The sequence below is a fragment of the Pangasianodon hypophthalmus genome, chromosome 4 (genome assembly GCF_027358585.1).
Source record: "Pangasianodon hypophthalmus isolate fPanHyp1 chromosome 4, fPanHyp1.pri, whole genome shotgun sequence".
In the NCBI taxonomy this organism is placed as follows: domain Eukaryota; kingdom Metazoa; phylum Chordata; class Actinopteri; order Siluriformes; family Pangasiidae; genus Pangasianodon; species Pangasianodon hypophthalmus.
The window spans coordinates 6,382,193-6,396,169 of record NC_069713.1 but is presented as its reverse complement, the minus strand read 5'-3'; the positions used below and the strand labels follow the sequence as shown (position 1 = coordinate 6,396,169).

Genomic DNA, 13,977 nt, shown 5'->3' with positions numbered 1-13,977 from the left:
TAAATGGACCCATTCGGAGCAGAAGGTGTGAATTATGGATGAAAAATAAACCTGCGCGTTGTCCGATGTGAGACCCAAATGTCTTTTGAGGAATGACTACTGTACTTATCGTTGGTTGATCATGATGATGTTAAAGATGATGAAGATACATAGGTTGTCCACATGAACCACCATCCACCACGTGCTTCCAGGCAAACGTTCCTGTCTTGAGTGTATAATCCCAAGGAGTCCACGATAGGGTGTGAAGTAGCAATCTTAGCATTCACACAATGCTTCCCATATTCACACAATGAGCATACCAGTAGTAAAACTACCAATGTCAAGAGTCCTTCTAGAATACAAACTGAAGTTTAGCATGTTAACAAACACATTCAACCTGAAGCAAACATGAGAAACAAATTACAAATCATATATAAAGTCAACTGAAAAAAAACCAAGAACAAACCAAACAGATAAACACTTACATTGATTGAGCTTGAAACACACACATTTCTCAATCTGGACTCTTCAGCATTGCAGGTAGCATAAAAGGAAGGCCATGCGCTTCCTCCTAACCAAACAATACTCTCCCTCTACAACTACACCTGTATTTAAGTTAGAGGAGAAGAGCAGCTTAGTCCCCCTAGAGGGCTCTAGTAGACCTGCAACTTACTGTAGACCCATAGTAACAGCACTATGGGCAGCATCTGCTCTGGATAAGGGGTGAGTCTGTACCCAAACTATATCCCCAACCTGAAATTGAGTCTGTTTGCGGTGCTGGTCACAGTACCGTTTCTGCTTGGCTTGCGCCCGTTCTACATTCTCCTTTACCAGGCTGATGAGGTCTTTTTGTCGATCAAGTATGTGATAAACAGGGTTGTTTGGGTCAGGTGGTTGTTGAAGAGCCCTTTCCATAGGTCCTTTGAGTTTACGCCCAAGGGCTATTTCTGCTGGTGTAAACCCTCTGCTCTCATTCCAAGCAGAATTAATGGCGAATCTGAATTCTGCTAACCATTTGTCCCACTGCCGATGTTGCTCTTCTACATAGGATGCAATCATGGTTTTTAGGTTATGATTTACCCGCTCTGTCAGATTTGTCTGAGGATGGTAAGCTGTAGTCAACTTTTGGACAACTCCCCACTGTTTGCACATCAAGTTGAGGAGGTGTGAAGTGAATTGTGTCCCTCAATCAGATACTAGAATGGCTGGGGTTCCCCATCTGGTGAAGATCTCTTCTACAAGAATCCTGGCTATTTGAGGTGCTTTGGCTTTTCTCAAAGGAAACATTTCCACCCATTTTGAGCAGTAATTGATGGTAACAAGATCATGTTCATTCTGTTTGGCACTTTTGGGGAAAGGACCCATGAGGTCAACACCTATCATGTACCCAGGTTCGACAACAGGAGTACTCTGCAAATGGCCAGACAACTTTGTCAGTGAGGGCTTGTACTTTTGACAGATATGACATTCTCTACAATATCTCCACACATCAGCTCTGATGCTAGGCCAGTATACTGTGTCTAGAAGTCTAAGAAGAGTTTTTAATTTTCCTAGATGACCGCTGAGTGGGTTGTTGTGGGCATATTGCAGAAACGCTTCCCGATGAATGGATGGAATTACCAGTTGGAGTATCAGTCCATCTGTCCTTTCTGACCGTCAGGCACACTGCGAAACAAGAAACCATTTCTTACAATATACTGAATTCATGAAGCATCAGGGTTTGTCTTATCCTCTGCTTTGGCAATTAATTCTTGAACTTCACTGTCATTACTTTGTGACATGGCAATTTGAGTGAGGTCTACCGGCATGTTGTATTGTGGTGCAGTGGTCTTGGGAGCGTTTACAACGAAAATGGTATCAGGCGAAGCATTGTGACTTTGAGTTCTGGATAATACGTCTGGTACTATGTTGCACTGTCCCTTCCTGTATCTTACAGTGAAATGGAATCCTTGTAAGCGTATTGTCCAGAGAATGAGGCGAGAGGAGGGCTTTGGGTGTTGGAAGGCCCATGTCAGGGCGGCATGGTCGGTGACTACTTTGAAGGGCCGACCTTCAAGGTATGGTCGCCCCTTCTCTACAGCCCAGACTACAGCCAAGCACTCTTTCTCTGATACTGAGTATGCTTTCTCTGCTCCTCTGAGCAACCGGGATGCATAGGCGATCACATGCTCTTCTCCTGATGATTCCTGTGTAAGAACAGCTCCTAAGCCAACGTCACTTGCGTCCATCTGCACTCGGAAAGGCTTGCTAAAATCAGGTGTTATTAAGACAGGAGCTTGTACCACATCTTGCTTGATCATGTCAAATGCATACTGACCACATCTGTCCACATCTGTCCACATCCATGTTGAATTTTTCTGCTTTAAGGCATGTAGTTGTGCAGCTTTCTCTGAGAAGTGGGGAATAAATCTGTGGTACCAGCCTGCCAATCCTAAGAACCTTTTGGACGTCCTTGATGGATTGAGGTATGGGGAATGATTTCACTGCAAAGATTTTAGATGGATCTGTTTTTACCCCCTCGTCTGAAACTATATGACCAAGGAATGCGAGTGATCTCTGGATGAAGTTGCATTTCTTCAGGTTAAGTGTTTGTCTGGCTTTATGGAGACATGTGAAGACTTGGTGGAGGTGTTGGAAATGTTCTGACATGGTTTTGGAATAAATGACAATGTCATCAATATATACCATGCAACATTTACCCTTCACATCTCGGATAACATGTTCCATTAGCCTTTGAAAGGAGGCAGCTGCGTTTTTCAGGCCGAAGGGAAGACAAAGAAATTCATATAGCCCTGTGGCTGTTACAAAAGTTGTCTTCTGAATGCTGTCGGACTCCATCTCCAGCTGCCAATAACCACTTTTTAAGTCCAGAGTACTGAAGACAGTGGCACCGTGTAGTGACTCCAGTATATCCTGTATCTGGGGCATGGGGTAGGCATCTAGGTGGGTCTTGGCATTCAGTCCACGGTAATCAATACAAAGTCTAGACCCTCCATCCTTCTTTTGAACTACCACCACCGGAGAAGCCCAAGGAGATATAAATGGTCAAATGAGCCCTTTGTCTAGTAGATCCTGCATTTGTGCTTCAATGAACTGTTTTTTTTCCATAGAGACCTTGTATGCACGTCGCCTTACCAGTACTTCATCAGTGGTAATGATGCGGTGTTTAACAAGGTTGGTACGACCAATTTCCTGGGTACAAACAGTAGGCCAGTTTAACATCAGACTCTCCAGCTCTTTTTTTGTCTGTAGGTCTGTGTCTGCTGCCAATGTAAGTTGATGTATGTATTGACAGGTTTCATCACTGCAGGCAAGTGATGAAATGGCAAGGTAAAAATGCATGGTCATGATGAAGAAAGGGGAAAGTTTTTACTTTCATAGCTCCTTCTGCAGTGGGCAGACTGTACTGAGCTTTGTGAAAGTCTAGAACCATTCCGGTTTTTAACAGAAAATCCATTCCTAGTATGATTGGTACTGTCAGGTCAGCATCCCGCATTATGAAGAGTGTCATTGTCCCTGCACTTCACACTTCCAGGTCACCTTACCAATAGCAGTCTGCCTTTGTCCATTGGCCAGTAGAAAGATTGTCCTTCACTGGGTTGGTACTGCTCTTGGTGACAACTGTTTCCAAAAGGACTCCTGGAGCAGCGAGAAAGTGCTACCCGTGTCAACCATGGCGACAGCATACCTGTCCTGTAAAATAATGGGCAGGGTGATATTTTTATAGTCATGTTGCACAGAATTTTGAAAGGATTGCACTACTAGATTGCTTGCATGTGGTGGTTTGCGCTGAGGTTCTTGAACTGTGGAGACTTTCTTCCTCTGTTCTTCCATATTAGCCTGACTCCAATATCTTTTGGATTCATCAAAATCTCTTTCTATCTGGGTTCCCACCCTGACTAATTCTCCAACATCTTTGATGGTACCGCATAGTAAACTAGCAAGTCGTGGATTACAGTTTCTAAGGATTGAACCATTTCCTTCTCAGACATTTCTTTTCTCCACCTCAGACACAATGCTCGATAGTGGAATGCAAAATCTCTGATGCTTTCTTTGGCACCTTGTTTCCTCTCCAACAATTTTCTTGCTGCAACATCATCATAGTCCTCACTTAGAAATGACTGCAGAAAACTTTCTTTAAACTGCCTCCAGTTGTACACATTCCTTCGTTCGGCCATCCACCAGTCCTTTGCAGTACCTTTGAGAACAGCAGAGAGTGAAACGAGGATTTCACCATCGCTAAGGGGATGGACAGCAAAATACCCTTCACAACGTTCAATAAATACAACAGGGTCATCCTCCTGGGTACTGCTAAAGGTGGGGAAATCCAGTCTGACTGGGGATTATACTGTACTGCAGATTGGCTACTCTGAGTTGGTAAGTGACTGGACAGTACACCGTAAGTTGCATTTCATTGTTTAGAGTGGGGATGGGAAACTGTAGAATTAGGAACTGGGGCAATCGGAGTGGATGTAGATGGCATCAAGGACTGAAATCTGTGCTCCAGTTGACAATCTTTTCAAGCAATCTACTACAGATTGGCCTAGCTCCTGGACCAGCAGTTCTAGTTGTTCCTTTACCTTCTCACACTCACACTGTATCCGATATGACATTGTTTCCTCTATCTTTTTGCATCGGTTTTCAAACTCATTAAAAGGAACATTAGCACTCACTCTCCGGCCGAAGTCTGCTAGCTGGTCTTCAACAGTGAACCGATCTGTGAGGCATTCAATCAAGGATGTGACTGAAGTGGACGGGTCGTTGTTTGACTCAGGATCAATCTCCAGTGGTGGTGGAAGAGGAGGAAAAAGGGGATCATTTGGAACATCAGGAACATCAGGAACATGCGGAACATGCCTATCCATTGGCCGGCGTGGCCTAATGGATAGAGAGTCGGACTTGCAACCCGAAGGTGAACCTGAAGGTTGTGGGTTCGAGTCTCAGGTCCGGCAGGGATTGTGGGTGGGGGGAGTGAATGACTAGCGCTCTCTTCCACCCTCAGTACCACGCCTGAGGTGAGACCCTTGAGCAAGGCACCGAACCCCCAACTGCTCCCCGGGCGCCGCAGCAAAAAAGGCATATACAGGCACAAATTCCTTTTATGGGTCACCATACTTGGCCACAAGTCACTTCACTTCACTTCACTTGTCCTTAAATCCCTCACGCTCATCATCCGAATCAATATACAGATCACTGAAGGTGTTGATTAGGTCTCTCATAGGTTCCCTCCATGTGGTGAATGGCTCAGATGCAAAGTCTACTCCGGGCACAGGCTCATCCCCATCCAGGAAAGCTTGACTGTCCCTAATGTGCGACATAGATACTGGTTAAGGTAACAAATATACAGGCTTAATGGTCCCTGTTCAGGCGCCACTATGTAACCGCTCCCCCTCTCTTTCAAAGAAGGGGCCACTACAAAATATTTTGAGGTTGCCACACAGATGGGGTTTACAAAATTATTATTGGAAATTAGAAAATGGCATGAACTGTGAGGCGTTCAATCAAGGATGTGACTGAAGTGGACGGGTCATTGTTTGACTCAGGATCAATCTCCAGTGGTGGTGGAAGAGGAGGAATAAGATCAAATTAAAAATAAGAGCAAATTAAAAAAAACAAACAAAAGAAATCAGTAGGCTCAAAAACTTGAATAAATGGACCCATTCAGAGCAGAAGGTGTGAATTATGGATGAAAAATAAACCTGCATGTTGTCCGATGTGAGACTCAAATGTCTTTTGATGAATGACTATTGTACTTATCGTTGGTTGATGATGATGTTGTTGTTGAAGATGATGATGAAGATGAAGATGATGAAGATACACAGGTTGTCCAAACGAACCACCATTCACCACATGCTTCCAGGCAAACATTCCTGTCTTGAGTGTATAATCCCAAGGAGTCCACAACAGGGTGTGAAGTAGCAATCTTAGCATTCACACAATGCTTCCCATATTCACACAATGAGCATACCAGTAGTAAAACTACCAATATAAAAGAGTCCTTCTAGAATACAAACTGAGGGTTAGCATGTTAACAAACACATTCAACCTGAAGCAAACATGAGAAACAAATTACAAATCATATAGAAAATCAACTGGAAAAAAAAAAAAAACCAAGAACAACCAAACAGATAAACACTTACATTGATTGAGCTTGAAACACACACATTTGTCAATCTGGACTCTTCAGCATTGCAGGTAGCATAAAAGGAAGGCAATGCTTCCTCCTAACCAAACAATACTCTCCCTCTACTACTACACCTGTATTTAAGTTAGAGGAGAAGAGCAGCTTAGTGCCCCTAGAGGGCTGTAGTAGACCTGCAACCTATTGTAGACCCATAGTAACAGCACTATGGGGAGTTACAAAACTTTTTTCAAGGTCTAAGGATACATACTAAAGGACATACAAAAGTATTTACCTTTGATAGTACCACCCTAGCGAGAATGAAAAAAGGCATGGACTTAGCATTTCAGCCAGAATAATCTCATTTCATTACCTTGTGTGATAATGAACATGGTGTAACAAAGGACATTTTTATGACTGTGCAAAGTATCCTGTTTACTGCTGTTTATTGATGATCTGTGTAATACTTTTTATAGCAAGAGCCACAACTTTCCTGGACACCTGTGACTTTGAGCTGGAAAATATATGTGGGATGATCCAAGGTCAGGGTGACAAAGCAGACTGGGAACATGTCACCAAGGCAACTGGTGGACCCGACACAGACTATTCTAACATGGGACGCTGTACTGGTACTGATACCTTTTCACTGATGTTTCAACATCTACACTTGGCCAGAAAGATGGCTCTGTTGGTAGCTCAAAGCTCCAGGGTCTAGAGTATGACTCTGAGCTCAAGTTATTGCATGTCCACAGTTGGACATACTGTATGAGCTGGATGCATATAAATATGGATCTAACTTCTAGTCAGTTTATTGTTGAGTGACCCTTCTCATGGTTTTCTATTCAATAGGCACAGGCTACTTCATGCACTTCAGCACCATCAGTGGCACCGAAGGGGACACTGCCCTGTTAGAAAGCAGGCTGCTCTACCCTAACCGCAACTATCAGTGTCTACAGTTCTTCTACTATCACAGTGGAAACCCCAATGATAAGCTGGAGATCTGGGTGAGAGAATACAATGAAATCAACCCTAGCGGAACACTACACATGATCGAGACAATAACTGGTGAGTTAGGATAAGCAAGTCAAGAATAACAGTTGGCTTGCATACAAGATCCTTTGACCAGTGCTGCAACATCAAAACATGCTAACATATAAATAATGTTTTTCTTTAAAGGACCGCCTGAGCCGTTATGGCAGCTACACCATGTTAACCTAGACGTCTCCACAAAGTTCCGCGTGGTATTTAAAGGTACAAAGGGTGCTGGAAGCTCCACAGGTGGGCTCTCTTTGGACGACATCAATCTTTCTGAGACTGCCTGCCCAGAACATGTGTGGCGGATCAAGAACTTCAAAAGTATTATGGAAAACACACCCAGGGGCACTGCCATACACAGCCCACGCTTTCAGTCAAAGTATGGCTACACCTTCCAGATGAGCTTGTATCCCAGTGGCACTACGACCTACCCAGAGTATTTGGGAGCCTTTGCCCGTCTGACATCTGGTGATGACATGATTGACAGTAATCTCACTTGGCCCTGCCCATGGATGCAGATTACTATGATGCTAATGGATCAGAATGCGGACATCCGTAAACGCATGTCCAACCAGAGAAGTATCACAACTGACCCCAATGTGAAATTACCAGGTAGCTCGTTGTGCACATTGCTGCATTCATTAAACATTAAACATCATGTCTGAATACTTTAAGACCACAGGTGCATTCTCAATTTTGTGGTGTTCCTGGTTTTTTTGGTAAGGATCTACAATGTATTTCTGGGACAACCCACGAAAAGTGGGAGCGCAAGTAACAGATGTGGATGGGACTAAATACTTCAGAGGATCAGGATATGGAACATATGGATACCTGACTCAGGCCAGAGCACTCAGCAGAGACTTTATCAAGGGTGGAGATGCCATCTTCCTCCTCAGCATGGAAGGTAAGAAAATAAGGGTGTGTCAAGCTGGTAAGTACCCACATGTAGAGGCATCAACTCACTCTCTGAAGATGAGAAGGGGCAGTCTTACCTACCTTAAACCAGTAAAAAAACTTAAAAAAGAATACCATCATAAGGATGGATAAGTCATAGGGATAGAACAGGGGGTTCTTAACTCCAGTCCTCAGGAGTAGAAGTGTGTGCAGAACTGTTTTTTTCAATCCCATTCCCACCTGCTCCTGCAGATGCAATCCCATCCGCTCCCAGTTTGTACCTGTCCGTGATATTTTCTGTCAAACTTAGTTTGTTAAATATGTCAAAGATTTAAACCACAGAGACCAGGACAAAGCAGGTACTGATGATAAATAGGTGAAATTAATTAATTAAATGCTTTTAGGGAAGTGGTGGCTCAGTGGTTAAGGCTATGAGTGCCAGATCAGAAGTTCATGAGCACCGCTAACCTCGCATGCTTGAGCAAGATCTCTAACCTTCAACTCCTCACCAGTATCCGGTCTCAATTGTAAGTTGCTTTGGATACAAGTGTCAGTCAAAAGTGTAAATGTAAGTGTAAATCCATCATGCAACAACCACATGAGCACCATATACATTCATGTTTAATGAACGTGGCCCCGAAAAATTCAGATATGACCACCTGTAAGAAAGCACAAACCTCCCACTCATGTATCTTTTTTTGTTGGCTCCCTTGAGATCCAAGTCTTGATGCACACCTCTGCTCAATAATTAGCTGATCAGTTAGATAATGTGTATAGGGAATACTTCAAACTGTGCAGGGGCAGGGGTTCCCGAAGACTGGAAGAAAATATAGGAAGGATGCCCTGGGGTAGGATAGGATTGTCTTCCTGTCAAATAATGTACGACAAAGAAGACTTGAATTCAAGAATGAAATCTTTATATGGAGTAACTTGAGAAGATTTTGCACATAACAAAAGGCCATGTAAAGATTCACTGGGTAACAGTGATTTAGTTTTAGTTTTCTTAACTTAGTTTTCTAGTTGGAACCAACCTTACTTACCTCAAGTTACACTGGACCAAAGGATAAATAAATGAAGAAGAACAATGAAATCAACCCTTCACATCATGCATAGGAATCCCGCATTTAAACACTGGATTATACAACTAACAGTTATCACTCAAAAATATGCAAAAAGAGCACTTTTCTTCCCATCAGTGTATAATCAGGAATGATTGACAGTTGTGTAGGTGTTTTGAAGTCTCCAATATGGAAGCCTCACCCCACTCCCCCCATATCACATCTGTAATCTTTAGCCTTGTCTCAATTTAGTTAATATCAGTTTGAAATATATAGTTGCAAATAAGATTAAATAGTTACTCAAACAAATTGTCAAATCCAACATTTATCCAATATAAACTTTTCTAATGACTACAAAAATATACAAGCTTCCCCCAAGCGCCTGGTGGTTACTGTAACACACTATATATACACCGATCAGCCATAACATTATGACGACCTGCCTAATATTGTATTGGTCCCCCTTTTGCTGCCAAAACAGCCCTGACCCATCAAGGCATGGACTCCACAAGATCCCTGAAGGTGTGCCGTGGTATCTGGCACAAAGACGTTAACAGCAGATCCTTTAAGTCCTGTAAGTTGCGAGGTGGGGCCTCCATGGATCGGACTTAATGGCCAGCACACCCCACAGATGTTCGATTGGATTGAGATCTGGGGAATTTGGAGGCCAAGTCAACACCTTGAACTCTTTGTCATGTTCCTCGAACCATTCCTGAACAATTTTTACAGTGTGGCAGGGCGCATTATCCTGCCAAAAGAGGTCACTTCCATTAGGGAACACCGTTGCCATGAAGGGGCGTACCTGGTCTGCAACAATGTTTAGGTAGGTGGTATGTGTCAAAACAGCATCCACATGAATGTCAGGACCCAAAGTTTCCCAGCAGAACATTGCCCAGAGCATCACACTGCCTCCGCCACCTTGTGTTATTCCCATAGTGCATGCTGGTTCCATCTCTTCCCCAGGTAAATGATGCACACGCACCCGGCCTTCCACATGATGTAAAAGAAAATGTGATTTATTGGACCAGGCCACCTTATTCCACTGCTCCGTGGTCCAGTTCTGATTCTCACCTGTCCATTGTAGGCACTTTTGGCACTGGACAGAGGTCAGCATGGGCACTCTGACCGGTCTATGGCTACACAGCCCCATACACAGCAAGCGGCGATGCACTGTGTGTTCTGACACCTTTCTATCATAGCCAGCATTAACTTTTCAGCAATTTATGCTACAATAGCTCTTCTGTGGGATCAGAGCAAACGGACTAGCCTTCACTCCCCACGCGCATCAGTAACTCTTGGGTGCCCATGACCCTGTCGCTAGTTCACCGGTTGTCGTTCCTTGGACCACTTTTGGTAGGTACTAACCACCACATACAAGGAACACCCCACAAGGCCTGCCGTTTTAAAGATGCTCTGACCCAGTCATCTAGCCATCACAATTTGGCCGTTGTCAAAGTCTCTCTAATCCTTACGCTTGCCCATTTTTCCTGTTTCCAACACATCAACTTCAAGAACCGACTTGTCACTTGCTGCCTAATATATCTCAACCCTTGACAGGTGCTATTGTAACGAGTTAATCAATATTATTCACTTCACCTGTCAGTGGTCATAATGTTACGGCTGATCGGTGTACACGCACATAGTTTTTACGTTGTTTATACCTTAGACAAGTGTTTTGTTAAAGAGCTATATCAAAAATGTACTGTGTGTGTATGCATTATTATCCATTCAGAGGGTTGGCAGGTCTGTTTTTTTCTTAATGTAGATGCCAGCATCATTTTGTAATAATGTGTTTCCCATTTTTGTCCTGTAGATATATCAAACATGCTTCTTTCTCAGCCCCTCCCTTCGACAACCGTCCCCAACACAACCTTACCCACGACAACCTTACCCACGACAACCGTCCCCACGACAACCGTCCGCACGACAACCGTCCCCACGACAACCGTCCGCACGATCCCTACTCATGATCTATGTGCCTCGGCAAAATGTGAAAATGATGGCGTGTGTGTTATTGACAATGGTGTAAAAGCAGCCTGCAGGTACGTATCAGCACAAAGGCAGTCTCCTAAGTTAACACCTAAAATTGTGATAACATTGCCACTGTTTTCACGAACCTGGTTACATTTACTAATCATGTAATGATTGGTAAACAGTGTTGCTCAACGTTACTTATTTCTCTGTGCAGGTGTGCCGTAGGTAACGACTGGTGGTACCACGGGGACAGGTGTCAGTTCAAGAGTTCGAACCAGGATGGTGTGGTGATGGCGGTCGTGTCCTCGGTTGTGGTCTTTGCCGTCATGGTGGTGGTGATGGTGGTGGTGACGGTAGTGAGTGTGGAGTGTCTGAAGAATAAGTATAAGAAGAAAATGAATGACATGGGGGCCGGCATTACCACACGAAATGTCCATGCAAAGTAACAGCACCCTGAATCATTTAATCAGTAGCGGTAGTGGCATTATACACTTATGTATGAATATAACAAGTATATTTTCATGTCATTTCAATCTCAAGAAAAATAAAATGATTTTCATTCGTTTCTGAAACTTGGATGTGAAACATTCAGCTATTTGTTTTCCTTGATTGATGATACTGATCAAAGAAATAAACCCCACACAAAGCAGGCCCTTTTTTATACTTACAATAATTCATTCATCATCAGCAAGTGCTTCATCCTAGTCAGGGTCACGGTGGATCCAGAGCCAAAAAATGGGAATACACCCTGGACGGGACTTCAGCGCATCTCACACACACATGTACACACTAATTCACACCTAGAGGCAATTTAGAGGTGCTGATCCAATTACCAACCCCTTTTTTGGGAAGTGGAAGAAAACCAGAGAACCCAGAGGAAACCCACATGGACATGAGGAGAACGTGTGAAACTCTGCACACACAGTAACCTGAGCTTAAGTTCGAACTGGGATCCCTGGACATGGCAACTACCCATTACTCACTACCCACATGTAGCAGTGCTGCCATCTTTTGGCTGGTCTGTGCTAGAACCATAACCCTTTCATGCATAAATTACTCAAAAAATATAGACAGATTCTTTAGATGTTTTGTTACTTAAAATTGCATGTCAAATGAATTTCTTTTTGTAAATGTAACAAAGTAAAAGGATTGTTCATGTGTAGGAATAAGATAGGAAAAAGATAACACATTATACCTGAAAAAAACTGTTTATAAATGTCAAATGTGTACAACATTAAATAATAATAAAGGGATATGATTTTTTTAAACTAAACATAGAAACATTACTGACATTTTTATTGACAAAAACCCCCCACAATGTAGCTGCTTTTCAGAGGTTTTATAAAAAAAAAAAAATTAAAAAAAAAAAAAAAAAAGCTAAACTGTTAACTGGAGTCTGGCACAAATATATTTCCAGAGAGCAATGGAAATCAGGAAAATGATCTATGGTAAAATTACAGTAATGTTCTTAGGATGACATCTTGTATTTTCCTTATCTTAAATTGACACTACTCCATAAATGTGTACACTATGCATGAAAGGGTTAATGTATGATCACTGATTTCAAAATTGCAAAATATTGCTTTACAATCACTCTTGCTGAAATGCAAGACAGAAGCCTGCTTTAATAATAAATAAATATATATATATAAATTACAACAAAACAGACCAAGAGGCCTCATCATGATAAATTTAGAATTTATTATAACAAAACCAAAAAAAAAAAAAAAAAAAAAAAAAAAAAGGAACATTTTGTGTGGTTTGATTACAGATAATCTTTACTGGTGATGCTGGTGACAACGGAAGAATGAGCTGTTTGTGTGTGCGGTTAATCGGACAGTGAGAACAAGACCAAGCAAAATGTGCAGTCATTTGTTTAAAAGTCATTTGTTTTACGTATTGAATACCTTTGTGTAATTTCATGTGTAAGGAAGGAATAAGCTTATTATAGACACACACAGTTCCTTTAAAAAGCATCTGTATACAATATTTCTTATTTACAGTCATTGGAACAAAAAAAAAACAACCCAAAAAAAAAAAAAAAAAATCCAACATTTCTCGCAGAGAAGATTAGTAAAAAAAAAGTGACTAGGTCACCATAAAAGAGTAAGCAACTCCTAAGAGTTGGTCTTTTTCAATTTCTACTAAATTTCTAGTTTTACAGGCACAAAGCCTTGATTTAGTGAAGAAATACAGTCTTACATAAGTGCCCTATCTACAACAGATAAGCGTGGTATTACCGGTGTGCACTACACATCACCATCTCAAACAAAACGAGTCTGCGCTTTGCCTCTTGGATTTTTTTTCCTCATTTCTTGTAAAAGTCTTCTGCAGTGTTTCCTCATATAAAAGATATGGTAAAAAGAAAAAAAAAAGAAAAAAAAAGAAATAAAAAAATCCACAATTTTGTTGAATGGTAATGGGTTATACCTTCGCAAGACTAGTGTTGAACTCTATAGATACTGTCACTTTTCAACGTAAAGAAACACAAAACAGTCAGTAGGTCAGTAGTCAGCTGAATTGAGCTCTTAAAGGGGCGGGGCACAGTAGTGTGCAGGTTGGGACAGTGTAGCGAAACCTTTATATGATCTACAAACAACACGTTTATTTCCTGTTAGCTTGTCAAAACTATCATTGCCTCTGTAATACTGGTCATAATATCAAACGTTCTCTAACCGTTTGATTGTTTATTCATTGTCTTTAATCAAATAATCAAACAGCAATGTTAGTCTGCATAGTGGCATCATCAGCCCATTCACTATTTTTTAATTGAAACCTGCTGAGTAACATGATGGTTATTTTTTTAATAAGGTGAGGCTATGAATTAACATATTGAGGTCACCAGTTAAATTTCTCATGAACGTGAATTAAACATATATTAAAACATATATACACTAGTATATCAGGATATATTTA

General features: G+C 41.9%; 1 protein-coding gene across 2 annotated transcripts in view; it reads left to right on the top strand.

The window, feature by feature from the left end:
- The window catches only part of mep1bb (meprin A subunit beta b), a 45,233-nt gene that overhangs the window by 6,279 nt on the left and 24,977 nt on the right, over positions 1-13,977 (top strand). The window contains exons 9-14 of one of the 2 annotated variants that reach the window (XM_034303996.2): positions 6,577-6,729; positions 6,950-7,165; positions 7,277-7,747; positions 7,860-8,039; positions 10,901-11,129; positions 11,276-11,633. The exons of the other annotated variant lie outside the window; for it this stretch is intronic. Of the exons in view, the coding sequence (XP_034159887.2) occupies positions 6,577-6,729; positions 6,950-7,165; positions 7,277-7,747; positions 7,860-8,039; positions 10,901-11,129; positions 11,276-11,507 (1,481 nt within the window). The 3' untranslated portion in view covers positions 11,508-11,633. Of the gene's footprint in view, positions 1-6,576; positions 6,730-6,949; positions 7,166-7,276; positions 7,748-7,859; positions 8,040-10,900; positions 11,130-11,275; positions 11,634-13,977 lie in introns of those variants that run through there. 2 annotated transcript variants of the gene reach the window in all.